At 54.7% G+C, this 13,542-nt stretch overlaps 1 protein-coding gene across 1 annotated transcript in view; it reads right to left on the reverse strand.

Annotated features, from left to right (window-relative positions):
- Positions 1-1,285: 1,285 nt before the first annotated feature.
- Positions 1,286-13,542, reverse strand: part of PLEKHM2 (pleckstrin homology domain containing, family M (with RUN domain) member 2) — a gene marked incomplete at its 5' end in the record, with an annotated part of 14,390 nt that continues 2,133 nt past the window's right edge. The window contains 16 exons of the mRNA XM_009074986.1: positions 1,286-1,762; positions 2,055-2,171; positions 2,255-2,434; positions 2,574-2,733; positions 3,202-3,267; positions 3,540-3,730; positions 3,811-3,943; positions 4,543-4,631; positions 4,969-5,033; positions 5,341-5,431; positions 5,513-5,582; positions 5,847-6,608; positions 7,733-7,967; positions 10,567-10,626; positions 12,826-13,012; positions 13,457-13,542. The exon at positions 13,457-13,542 is cut by the window's right edge and continues 1 nt beyond it. Of these exons, the coding sequence (XP_009073234.1) occupies positions 1,625-1,762; positions 2,055-2,171; positions 2,255-2,434; positions 2,574-2,733; positions 3,202-3,267; positions 3,540-3,730; positions 3,811-3,943; positions 4,543-4,631; positions 4,969-5,033; positions 5,341-5,431; positions 5,513-5,582; positions 5,847-6,608; positions 7,733-7,967; positions 10,567-10,626; positions 12,826-13,012; positions 13,457-13,542 (2,630 nt within the window). The remainder of the gene's footprint in view (positions 1,763-2,054; positions 2,172-2,254; positions 2,435-2,573; positions 2,734-3,201; positions 3,268-3,539; positions 3,731-3,810; positions 3,944-4,542; positions 4,632-4,968; positions 5,034-5,340; positions 5,432-5,512; positions 5,583-5,846; positions 6,609-7,732; positions 7,968-10,566; positions 10,627-12,825; positions 13,013-13,456) is intronic.

Raw genomic sequence — 13,542 nt, forward strand, 5'->3', positions numbered from 1 at the left:
GGCCGCGGCTCCGCGGGGTTCGCCCTCCTCTGCCCGTCCGACCCCACTCGGGGTCACCGAAATGCTTTGAAATTGGAGCTTCCCAGGGCAAAAGGCTGCCGGGACTGGGGCGTGTGTCGTGTCCTTCCACGCACCACGGGTTTCTATTTTTAGGGCTGTGCAGTGAGCCCCTAAGCCCCCGGTTACCCTGCGGCACTGCCGCTGCGGTGCTTACTGGGATGGGAGCGCCTGAACGCCCCAAATCCCAAGCTCCTCCCTCCCAGCGGCTGCCCTATCCCCGATATTCCTCTCAAACCCCTCCTTGCGATCCCAAAAAGGGAGGTAGGGTTCATGGGGAAGATGGGTGATACTGGGGGCTGGCCCCATCGCCGTTTATTTCTCGTCTAGGCTGGAAATATCCCCTAGACAGGGATAAACAGGGACAGAGCATCCAGACTCCCATGTCCTGAGGGTTAATTCTCAGCTGAAGCTGCGGACATGCCCCACCGCAGGGTTAACACTGCTGGGGGCCAGCAAGGAGCTGGGGATGCACGTCCTCCCCTGTCTCCATCCAAATATGCCCTTCTCCCTGTCCCAGAGCAATTCCACAGGATCCAACATGAGAGGGGGAGCAGGAACAGCAGTCCCTGGGGCCAGAATCTGTCATGGGGCCAAAGCTGAGTTATGACTATTTATTTGGGGAGGAGGGAAAGGAAGCAGATGTATGTACATATACATTCAGTCACGTACGTTTCCTCCCAGAAAAAGGCCCCGTGAACATATATCACATAAGAAGGTCTCCGGGTTATTATTATTTAAAAGCTGGGGCTGTGCCCCAAAGTGCTCGCTGTGGAGCGCCAGTGCCGACGGGTCCTTGCTGGCCTCGGATGCAGTGAGTCGAGAAGATGACGTGTTTGGTGGCAGCCATGAGACAACGTCCCTCGGGACACCTGAAGAACATGAGACTCCATCTCTCCTCTCCAGCGCACGGGGCCAGCGTCCAAACCTCAAACCAGCTACTGAGCTCTCCTAAAACCACGCTGGGATGTTTAAGGCCAAATCTTTGGCCCTCTTCCTTCGTCCTTAGCCACAAGTCTCATGGACAGGCTCAGAGTGGTTCTGTGATGATGTCCAGAGGCCCTGGATGGTCTGTCCAGGAGAAGGTGGCGGCGCAGCAGTGCCATCCTTGGTGATTGTATGAGCAACAAAACATGCACAGTAGCGATTTAGTGTTCCCGTCTCACCCCCTCCACGCCCCGACCCTGTTCTAAAATGAACAAGTCCTCAGTTGCGCTCCCCCTGCCACAGGGGGATGCTCACCCCAGCCCACCCCACTCCCACCCTCTCCCTCACTACTAGTGGGATATTACTCTGTGAAAGGCAAAGTATTTGCCCCGTTGCAGCTGGACGAGGAGGAAGGCGCAGGTGGTGAAGCATTCAGCTGCTCCCCGGGACACGCTGCTGTCCCCGCTCGGTAGAGCGCGCGGTGGGCACGGGGTGTGGGGTCCACGCTGCAGGCATGTCCCTGGTGGGGATCAAGCAATGGCAGGAGGGTTTGGGGTGCCAGTTAGCTGCAAGGCAGCTGGATACAGGCCCTGCTCCCCCAGAATGGGCCCCTGTCAGCTGTCCCCCGCCCTGGCCAGCGTTAACACCAGGGGTCCCGCTCTGCCCGCCCGCGGCAGAGGCTATCGCTGCGCTGCCAAGCGCTGTTGATGAGGCTCTGTGCGTCCTCACACTTCTTCTTGACAGAAGCATCCAGAATGGCCTTGTGCAGGAGGTCGACCTGAAACACAGGTGTGAGGCATCAGGAGAGGAACAAACACTAACTGCTTCTCACTGTAAACCACCTCCGACCCCCATGAGAAAGTCACCTGTTTCATAAATACAGGGGACAGGGCTGACATAGGTTTCTCCTGCTCCCCTCACCAGCCCTAGATGCTCATGGTCCATCTAGCCACGCTCTGAATTCAACATCCCAAGGTTATACGGGCACAGAGAAACTCCATGGCTCTCCTGCCCTTCATGGAAAAGCTAGGTTCACCCTACAGGGACAAATGCACCCCTTGCACGCTCACCTGGTAGATGTTCCTCCATGCGGTGTTCAGCGCCGACAGGAACCTCTCCAGTTCCGTAGTGCAACTAAAATAGAGGATCCAAGGGGGCAGGAACTCCTTGCTGTCCTGAGCAAACTCCTAAACACCAAGAGAGAGGCCAGGTGTCACCAGCAGATCCTCGCCCAGCCATGTGCCAGCCAGTCCTGAAGCCCTGCACTCACCAGGATACAGTACTCCTTGCCAGCCTCCGTGGAGACAGTGGTGATGTCCGTCAGCTCTGCAGTGCCCAGCGAGCGGAAGAAGCTGGTCTGGCAGTCCTCATGGCAGGTGAAAGCCTTCTCATCCGTCAGCACAAGGCAGCAGGGAACACAAGGTGTTGGGGCAACACCCTGGGGGATCACCTGCATGGGGTGGGGAAAGGGGGAGTTAAAACCTGCCCCATCCCTGCCAGACATCCCCACTCCCTTCAGCAGCTCCAAAGGGGCTCCAGGCAAAGGAGGGGGTCAAAACACCCACACCTGGGGCTTATCCCCGGCTCACCCCTTTGGAGACAGCCTGGCAGAAGTACTGCATCCAGTCTGCCATGTCTTCCTCATTCTCGGCGCTCAGTTCCAGGGAGGGCCGGTCCGTCAGGATCACCTGGAAGGAGTGGGGCCGGTCGGTGGTGTTGGAGCGCCGACATCCCCCGCACTGCTCGCCGCTGGGAGAGAGGGGGAAGGATGGAGATGAGCGGGACAGATGGGCCAGCACTAGCCTGAAAACAGCCTCTGACTGCCCTCCCTGCACAGCACCTCAGCCCTCTTCCCCACAAGCACCATTTCCCATCGGTGACATCCCCTGGGATTGCTCCAAGGACGGCCTCCAGCTATTCACATCACAGGAGAGCTGGAGCTGAGTGCAGTGAGTCTTCCAGCACTACTCTTAGAGTAGTATGTCACCCTTCAGAGGCCAATTCCTCATCCAAGGGTGGGCTTGGTGTCCACAAACAGGAAGAAATGAGGCCATCTCCAGCTAAATGGGCACCTGTCCCCAGCCAGGAGCAAGCAGGGAGTCCTGCAGCACAGACTAGGTCATCATCCACCCCAAAACACTTCCCTGGGCATCCCAAGGAGCTCCTGTTCCCGAGATCCCCACCAAGTCTAGGTGCTATGTCCTACCTGCCACTTACCCCATGTTGATGGAGAGCAGAGGGGTGACGTCCGTGCGGTCTGGGTACTGGTACAAGATCCCATTGCTGCCATTTGGGAAGATGAGAGAGGGGGTAACTGGAGTCAGCTTGGCTCTGGTATCCCTTTGCTTTCGGTCCCATGGCCACCCTTGCCCTGCCCTCCACCCACACAGCCCCGTCGGGTCATGTTCCTGCTGCTGAGTACCTGCAAGTGGTGGCTTTAGCCCTCAAGGTGACAAAATGGGCCCTCTCCACCTCCTATGCAGCAAACTGCTCCCAGCACCTTCTTTGACAAGCCCTGGCTGACCCCAACCCTGACCTACGGCCCCAGTGCCCACCTGAGCACCACAAAGCAGGTCTTCCACTGCTCCTTGCCCAGGTAGGAGGTCCCTGCCTTATAGTGCAGGATGCCGTCCTTGGTGACTGCATTTTCAGTGGAGGAGTAGCTGTTGTTGGCAGGTCCCAGCACCTCATCCATGGGATCTTCCCAATGCACAAGGCCATAGAAACGCACAACCACATCGCAGGCCTGTGAGAATCCAGAGAAGTCAAGGGAGTCTCCCATGAGCCTTCAGCACCTGCGGTGATGGTGGCGATACCCAAACTCACCTCACACTTGGACTCCTGGGCCACGAACTTTGCAAGTGCCAGTTTTTCCATGGTGGCATCTGTGAGGATACTGGGGTACGGGGGCTCCCGGCACCCTTTGATCATGGCTGACTTCAAAGAGACCAGGAAGAACCTGTGAGGGAGATAGGGATCTCTGACAAGGCCAGCGCAAATAGCCCTTTATCTCCCTCATGTCACTCTGGTGCCCAAGGGGCTCCCCTTCACTGTGGGCCTCTAGTCTTCAGACCAAAGGGTCCCAAAATCAACCTACAGACCAAAGGTGACAGGGGGTTGCAAAGTCTGAACTCCAGGAAGGAGCTGGGTGAGACTGGGAGGTGGACACTCATCCCAACACAGATCCCATATGACCTGATGGTCACCTCCCTGAGCTGACGACATGTAGAGACCTGGGGAATTGCCTTGGACCTCAAGAGCTTGTCCCTACTCTGCCCAAGTGACACAAGTCTTCCTTGCTCAGAGCCCCCAGGCTCAGCCTGAGGGATGGGGTGACTGCTGCTGTGTCTATCCAGGGAAGATACTTTGGGTGTATCCATGCTCAAGGCATTCCCAGCTGCCTACAGGGTTCAGCTGGTGGCATCAAACCGACACCCAAACTCCAACTGGTGGCAGCCTCTGTTGTGAAGTGCTGTCACTACAGTCTCCTGCATTCCCCAAGTTCAAGGTGCTGGCCAGAGGTCCCATGCCCTGGTTCACCACCCGCTCCCTGCTTACTCCGTGAGAGCCACGTCGGCGGTGTCAAGCAGGAACTGCTTCCTCCGATTGGTGCACACCAGGGTCACTGTCTGCTGATCCAGCCCAACCTGTGCCACACAGGACCAGGTAAGGAAGCCAGGCACGGCATGAGGGGCAATGGAGCAGAGCTGAACCTGGCCTCCAGCCCCAGAGAGCAGGTCAGTGGTCACTCCACTGCCCATGTGAAGACAGAAGCAAGGTCAGCACCCACAGAGGTGGCTTTGTAGAGGGATCGCTTCCAACTCTCCCAGTCTCAAAGATTCACTGGCCAAAACACTCCACATGGACACAAAACCACCCTACCATGACGTTCCTGGCACCCTCACCCCTCAGAGAGGCAAGGACCAATCCCTGCTCATCTCCTGCCTTCCCCAGGAGGGCTGACCAGGCCCAGGTTGCACTCACCGAGATGTAATCCAGCTCGTTGTAGGACACAGCCTCCTCCACCATGTATGGCTTCTCCGCTGCCCCTGGCACAGACACAAAGAGCCACATGGTGGGGGGGCACACGATCCCCTTTGCAGCAGCAGCAATGGGCCTGCAGACTAAGCTGTGTCCCAGGCAGCAACAGAGCCACAGGACACATGTCCCAGGGCTTCTTGGGGCACAAAACCTGAGCTCCCTACTGTGACTGCCACCACACCAGGAGACACAAGGGAACTGGCAGGAGCTGGCAGTGAAGGCGGTGAACCATGGTGGCCTAATCCATGGACAAGCCATGGATGAAGCAAGCCTCCCTCCCTGCTGCTGAGCCCAGAGGCTGGCGGGATGTGATACCTTTCCGGATCAGGTACACGTAGCAATCAGTCAGCAGGACATAGATCAGCTGCAGGTTCCCTTCCATGTGCCCAGTGCTCATTCGGATCATCTGCATGAGGAGAAAAGAGCTCTCAGCCCTGGCCTGATGCAGGCACAGAGCTGCCCCTCTGATTGACGATGATCACCTTACCCTGAACAACTGTTCCTCGTTCTCCCGGAAGACATGGATCATCAACAGGAGGAGATGGTTGTTATCCACCCTGTGGAGAGAGACAGCAGAGGATGGACACAGACATGGGGCTGTATGAGTCCAGGAAGGGCAATCCCCTTCCTTATTGAACATGTCCGTGATTTGGGCACTTGTTAGCCCCCCCAAGATCTTCTTCTCCTGAGTCCTTGTGCCTCCTCTTCATCCTGGAAAAGGATGGGCTTTGTCCCCCAAACCAAGGACAAAGGGAAAAGCACCAGCTTGAGCTCAAGATTGTTTGCAAGATGCTCTCCCTGCTGAGCAAACCCATCCTCACCTGAACTCGGAGGGATGGGTCAGCTCCGAGGGGCTCCCCTGCCCTTCCTCCACCCCAGAGTCCTCAGTGCTGCTTAGGGAAGGGCTGGGCTGCTCCTTCTTGGGCTCACAGAGACCCTGGGGGTTGGTGGTTTCTGTCTGGCCGGTTTGGGGTTCATCACTTGCCCTCCCAGACTCCTCTACTGCCCCAACTGCTTCTCCCTCTCTGCTTTCTTCTTCTTCTTCAGGAGCCTCAGGGCTACCAGAAACATGTGGCGGTTGGCCAGGCCCTGGAGGGTCATTGTGGCCACCACTTGGTGCAGCAGCGTTTGGACTCTCGACGGTAAATCGGTAGAAGTCCATGGGGGCTGAAATCCCCTCGCTAAAGTCGCCAGAGGACGATCCATCCGGGGTCTCCCCTGGCGTGCCGGTCCGAAAGGACTGCCCGGGAGGCTCTAGGGGGACATGCCAGCTCCCGGGGTCGAGCTGCCCATTGAGCCTATCCATGACCTTGCTCAGGGGCTGCCCAACCCTCTCCATGGATGTGTCCTTCATCTCAGGGATGCGCAGAGCCAGCTGGCTGAGGGCCGCACGCTCGCCGCCCTCCTCTGGCCCATGGGGGGCAGTGGGACCCTCCTCCCTCTGGGAGTCCTCTCTGTCGCTCAGCCCGTTGACACCGCTGTCCCCGCTGGCCTGCTGGGCCTCGGGCGCTGCGGGCACGGTGGTGTTCGCTGCCTCCTCAGACTTCTTCTTCTTCTTGCCTGTTTTCTTCTTCTTGGCCAACCTGCACGGTAAGAGACAACACAGACATTGCACACCTACGCCTGCTTAGCCTCTGCAATACAGAGAGGGCTCCCACCCTTTCCCAACAACATTCCTTGGCAAATTTTCCCTATTGCAGAGAAATTCTTCTATCGATGTGCAGTCAAGTAGAGTCCCTGTCTCCATGCCAGGATTCAGGAGACACGAGGTATGGACACTTTTTCCTATCTATCCCGAAAAGAAGAGGTGTCACTGCTGGACACTGCACCTTGGGCTTCCTTTGGCTGCAAAGGGATGACAAATGGATGTGGAGCTGAAGTGACATGGGAGAAATCCCTGGGTAAGAGCAAGAAGGTGGGAAGGGAGAAGGTTTCTAGAGGTGGGAACGCCGTGTCCCTGCCTGCCAGAAGAGGGAGATGCAGGCTGGAGCCTGTTCCCGCCAAGTGGCACACCGGGCTGCCGGCTGCAGAAGTGTCCAGGCCACCCAGGGCACCCAAACTGCAGCCAGGTCACCCTGGTTTGGGAAGTGAGCATGATGCTCCACCTTCCTGTGCCTGCCGCGCCAGGTGCCATGTAATCCAGCTCCTCTGCTCCTCCCAGGAAAAACTGGGCACGGGAACACAGCACAGGCCTGCTGGGTGGGTTTTGGTGTGTCCCCATCCCTGGGTGTGAGCAGACAAAGCCTCAAGCTCTTTGCCTGGGTTCAGAGCTCCGAGGGAACCCTGGGGATATCCTCTACAAGAGTCAAACGCTGGCCAGCAGCTCTGCAGAGGCATCTCCTGTGACAGGTTTAGCCACAGCTCTGACAAACAGAAGGAAGGATGGGACAGGAAAGAAGATCCGATATCCAGAGCTGCTGCAAACCTGCCACCAGCTGGAGAAAGCTCACGGCTTCCTCTGAGCCCTCTAACGCACTGTCAGGCAAAGGTGTTGATGTCAAGGTAGCACAAGGGACCCAAGACCAGTACAGACTCATAGGACTAGCTGTGACACCTAGGAAGCATTCATTGGGGTCTCAAGGTACAAAACCACTTTCTCATGACTGTATAAAGGCTACAGCACAGGCACAGTCTCTGCTGGGTTAGAAAGGGTGGCACATCCTCAACATCTGCCACCTCTTTCCAGGCCAAGCAGCTCTGTCCCTACCTGATGACTTCCAGCTCCGTGCAGCTCTCGGACTGGTCCGTTCCTTCAGGGGTGGCTTCCGCCTTCTCCCGGGAAGCTGTGTGCACTGGTGTGGTCTCGGTGGAGGATGGTGCATCAGCCTTCTCCTCGTTGAAGGGGTTGTAGCGCTGCGTCGGGCTCTTCACGGAGGCCTTGCTGCCATTGGCCTCTGAGGTGGTGGAGCATGGGCAGCTAAGCGTGTCTGTGAGGTCTCCATCTGCAAACACAAGAAGCAAAGAGTGGATTAATGTCAGCTTGGGCACCTGGATCAAGTTAGATGATGGCAAGCTGCGTGCTGGGGGCTCAGGGCACTGCATGGTCACCACGCTGCGTGCGGTAACCAGCAGCTCTTTGCGAGGAGGGACAGGGAGGTCAGTGTGAGAGCCAGCACTCTGCTGTGCTTTGCACTCACTGCAATTTAGATAATGCCTGGAAACAACAGCTCAGTCACCCAGGAGACAGCAGCCAGATTGAGGAGTACAAGTAGTGTCCTTGGGAAGGAATTTGAGTGTTTTTGGGGCCATGGTATACCACAGCAAGATGACAGCAAGCAATGAGGCTGCTGCTTCTCCCCTGCCAAGGGATCATGGGAAGGTGCTTGCTCAGCTGAAGGGCAGACACAGAGCCAGCTCACAGAGCAGCAATCCTCACAGAGCCAGCTGTGCCCCTCCACTTGCACAAGACACACACAGGGGGCTGGAAGTGTGGTGGAGCAAGGGACACAGCATTCATGGGGGGCTGAGGACAGCAGGCTGACAGACGTGTTGGAACACAAACAGCTTGGCCTGTGTTAGTCTTCAGAGGGAAAAGGAGCAGCGGAGAAGGGCTGCAGGAGTCATGCTCAGAGTTACTCATTCAAAATCATGGTTAAAGGAAGGTTATCCATTCCTTTCTCTTCTTCTCCAGCACTTTTCCATATCTAGTGGAAGGTGTCTCTGCCCACAGCAAGGGATTGGAATGAGATGATCTTTAAGGTCCCTCCCAACCCAAACCATCCCATGATTCTATGATTCCCTTCCAAAGCCAGATAGAGAGACCCCTTGGGAAGGGAACCGCAGCCCTGGCAGACTGACTTGGGGGTGTAGGATTTGAGGAGGAAAATGAAACCTCTTGTAAAAATCCAATCCAGGCAGTTTGTGCTGGATGATTCCAAAACATCACTCTGTTCCTGCCGAAACGTTTGCCCTGCAGCAGGGAGGGTGTGAGCTCTACCAGGGAAGAGCTGGGTTTTTAATGTCTGCTTTAAAGTGGAATTCATGGAATCACTTAGGTTGAAAAGACCTCCAAGATCATTGATTCCAACCATTAATAAAAGAAAACATTTAAAAGCTATTTCAGCCCCAGCTTCTAACCTGCACCACTGATGTCACTTTTTTGGCCTAAATCCTCCTGGTTCTGTCGAGACAAAAGAATCTTTGTCCAAAACAGAATTTTATCCCAAAATGCATTTGCTGAAAAAGGGGAACCGCCCAACTTTCTTGCTCTGTGTCCCCACAGCAAGGAATCCATCGGTGAGCTGACCTGGTGAGGGGTTCGGTGACAATGGCTGTGCCAAGGAAACTCATCCCGCAGTGGCAGTGGATCATACCTGCATGGCTCCACAACCAGGACCTGCACATGGGAGCTGTGCAGGCCACAAATCCAGAGTGATCTGCCCTCAGCACCCCATGGCTTCTCCCAGCCTCTGCCCAACACCCATGGTGGAGTTCTTGGCTGGGTGTTGGGTTTGGAAATACGGTTTGTACCCTCAAGCTTTAGGGACAGGTTAAACTATGCCTGTGACATCCCTGCGTGTGGGGTAAGAAAGATGAGAGGGAGCGTGTTAGAGCCCAAGAGCAATCCACATGGAATTCAGGCAGGCTTCCCCAAACATTCAGGTGGTACTGGCCAAGGCAATTTGGATCCAAGGTTCCATCCAGCTCTGAGCTGCACAGGATGGAGTGTGGGTGTATTTCCTCTGGGGGTAAAGCAGAGAGAGCCCTGCTCCCGTGACCTGGAGAGGATATGCACAGGGGCTGCATGTGGCAGAAGAACAAGTGCCTCTAACCTGGGCACATGCTCTTGTCCATAAAAGCCAGACACAGCTGACAAGTTGGCTTTAAAAGTGATAAAATAAGTCAGTGCAGTGACCCAAGCTGAGCATGGCCACATGTTGGATGTTGAGGCTTCATGGGAAATGCTTTGATACAGGAGAACAGGGTCCAGGGAAAACAAAACCTCCCAGATTAATCCCTGCGAAAAGTCCAAAATTAAAGGCAGCAGAATTAATTCAGCTGTTTTCCAGGGCTTTCAGGAAGTCAGTGATGGTGGATCAGTGTTCTGATCAGCACCCTGCATGCTTTACCCCAAAGAGGAAATCAATGGCATGAGGGCAGCTGGCACATCCCACATTTTGGATGCATGCTGGTTCCTGCTGCCAGCTTTGCAGTGGGAGCAGTTTTCCGGCTTTTATTCTGGGACCTGGTCTAAAAAACTCCAGCCTTGTGTTGGCCACACCAAGTGCTGGGACAGGCATGTCTGAAAGACATGGAAGCATCGTTGGCTGCAGGTAAACATCCCTTGGCTCCAGGATACATGACTAGGTGAGTGTCCTGGCATACAGCAGGAGCTGGGGAAAGCTCTGCCCGTGGCCTCACAGGTGAGACACACAACCTCCCACCTTGGGGGATCTTTTCCACTCCTTTCTGCCTGGGCTGAATTCCATCAAGATGGGGCAGTTGGTTTTTAAAGAAATGAACATGGGAGCATGCAGCAAGCTCAGGTGGCAGCAATGCAGAGAGAAAACCAAAATGTTGTAAGAGATGAGTGTGTCCCACCTTCCCAGTCTCTGCTGGGCATGGTCTGCATTGCTGGAAAGACATCTCCAAAATCATAATCTACAAAAACGAGGGATAAAACTCAGGATTAGAAATACAAGTAGTGGGGAGGGAAAGGGGGGAAAGGGGAGAGCGTGAGGGGGATTTGGGGAGGGAGATGGGAATGGGGGAGAAACAAAACAATAGCCCACTGGTATCTGAAATGCATGAGAAAACAGTCAGGGAACATGGATGTGAATGGAAATCAGCAGCACTAATGGTTGTTCCTGCTGGATGGCTGTGATGGCTGGATGGCTGGGAGCTGCAACGGGACCATGACAAACCAGAAAAACGGTGTCATCCAGGGCTTGAGCCTCTCTGGGAAGCAAATTAATGACTCTGTTCCTCAGTTTCCCCACCTCACATAGACACTGTGATGTTTGACTCATGAATGCTTGCAAAGCCAGGGCTCTGCTAAAGGGAAAACCTTGTCCTCTGATTCTAAAAATCCCCAACTCCACCTACACTCTCAGAGAGATCCTCGTGGTGAAATGATGAGCAGGGAAACAATTATTGGAGTTAAATTCCTCCATGCCAGAGAAGCAGCAGCAATTCCTGCTCTCCTGGGTCCCGGTCCAGTATTCCTACACCAGCACCAAACCCCTTTGTGCATGGGGAAACTGAGACACAGATCACAACCACTGCCTGGACACATGGAACAACCTGAGATGATGCCATACCCAAAATCTAGCTCCAAAATCTCCTGGATCTCTGCTCCAAACCCTCTTCTCTCAAGCATTAAGCTGCCATCCACCAGATGGGTTGGAGAGCACAGCGAAACACAAGAGACACCCAGTGAATAGGGACAGGCAGGAGATGTCTGGCACCAAAACATGCTCTGCTGAGGGAGGAGCAGGAGTACAAGCCCAGGGGTGCAGCAAGCATCAAAACAGCTGCTTATGCCAAATCTCTGGGGCCAGAGAACCTCCTTCCTGTGGTTTTTATTTTTAGGCCCCTCATGCTGTCTCCAGCTCACCTGGGTCACTGGAGATTTGGCATGAGTCCTCAAAAGCAAACCCTTTCACAAGGGTAGGTGTTGTGGGTGAGCCCAAAACAATGCTGTGCTTCCAAGTCCTTTACTAAAACGACTCTAAATGCCCATCCCAGGCTGTTCCTTCTCAGCATCTTTGATATGTGCAGGTTCTGCCTCGCACATAAAAGGTAGCTGTGATCCTCACGTCAGAGGGAACCTAGCTGTGTGCAGGCTCGGTCCTGAATTGACTGCATTCAGCTAACAGTTCATTCCATTCCCTTCCATTCTGTTCCATTCCTGTTCCATTCCAACTCTGTTCCAGAATCCCCTTTGCTCAAACTGACATCAAAGAAGGAACAGGGCCAATGCGTTTTGGATTAGGAACAGCAGCACCAGAGCTGCTCCCTGACATGAACATGGGATAGGAGCTCCCTGCTCCAGCCCACGGCGGGATAAAGGAGCAGGCATGAGATACATGTCTTCTGGTTCATCAGGAACAACATCGAGCCTCTCTGGTAGGGATAAGGGGGTATATGACAATTTATCAGGCTGCTCAAGATGTATAAAGAGGAAAAAACAGCACCTCTGTGACCACTGTCTGCCCTTCCCTCAGACTTCAGACATGGAGAAGACACTGGAAACTATTCCCCATCACCTCCAGCACCCCTGGGTCTCCAGACTGTGAAATAGCCAATTAAAAAAGTTCCGCTGCAGGCCTCTGTACCTGCTCTGACTTGGCAGCCACATTCAGATACAGGCATGGCCTTCATTCCATAGGAATGAGGTCTGGGGTGACTGGCAGGGAAAGTCCTTTGCCTCTGAGGCGAATGGGCTGTCATCATAGAATCATCCCAGAATGGCTTGAGTTGGGAATGACCTTAAAGCTCATCTTGTTGCACCCCTGCCACGGGCAGGGGCACCTTCCACTAGACCAGGTTGCTCTAAGCCTCATCCAACCTGGCCATGAACACTTCTAGGGATGGGGCAGCTGCAGCTGTGCTGGGCAAGCTGCACCAGTGCCTCAGCACCCTCACAGGGAAGAATTTCTTCCTAATATCCAATCTAAATTTCCTCTCTTTAAGTTTAAAACCATTCCCCATTGTCCTGTCTCCCAAGGACTTAAGGCTGTTTTGGTCTCTTCCCACCCATCTGGTACCTCATTCAGTGCCTCATCTGGTCCAGCAGCTCATGCCAAGGGGATGTGGGAGCACACAGCCCTACCTGCAGCATCCCCCAACCCCGCTGACCTTCGCTGGATGGAGCGATGGCGCTGTCGTCCCACTCCAGGTTGGTGGAAGTGACTGAGTTGAAGGAGTTGAGGGACAGGCTGTCGGAGCCGTGCACTGAGCTGGGCAGGCGGTCCTCGAAGTCCAGCAGGTACTGAGGCTTGTAGTAATCTGGCATGTATGGGGCCAGATCCAGGTATGGAGCATCCTGCAGGGAAGAGAGCACAGGGTGAGTCAGGCTCCAAGTCATCAGTATCAGCACAGCTGGAGGCAAAATGCCACCCCCTTGGAACATCGGTTCCACTATGACACCGAGGGTTATGCAGTGCTTTTGTGTTTCCTGGAGGGATACCAGCATGCCCTTTGTACCACACTCATAAAGCTCAACTCCTTATTCCCACCAATCTGCCCCGCAGCTCCTTTGTTTCTCTTCTGAACAGTGCAGAGGAATAACTGAGCAACAGGAATAAATCCCATTGCTGGATCCCCAAAGACCTAAAAGTCTTTCCTAAAAGCATCAGTGTCATGTTTTCAGCTGAAAATCAACAAGAAGGTCCACCCTGGACCAAGCAGTGGGACCTGTTCCACTCAGGACTCCCCCTGCTCCACATTCCTGCCCTCCCAGAGCCAAGAGAATAGATCAAACACTCACCAGGTCCAAGTCAAAGCGGATGAACTCCAGCCCAGACACCAGCGTTAAGAACAAGGTCAGATGATCGTGACTGCAGACCAGGGCAT

This window comes from Acanthisitta chloris, unplaced genomic scaffold (assembly GCF_000695815.1).
Source record: "Acanthisitta chloris isolate BGI_N310 unplaced genomic scaffold, ASM69581v1 scaffold23625, whole genome shotgun sequence".
NCBI lineage: Eukaryota > Metazoa > Chordata > Aves > Passeriformes > Acanthisittidae > Acanthisitta > Acanthisitta chloris.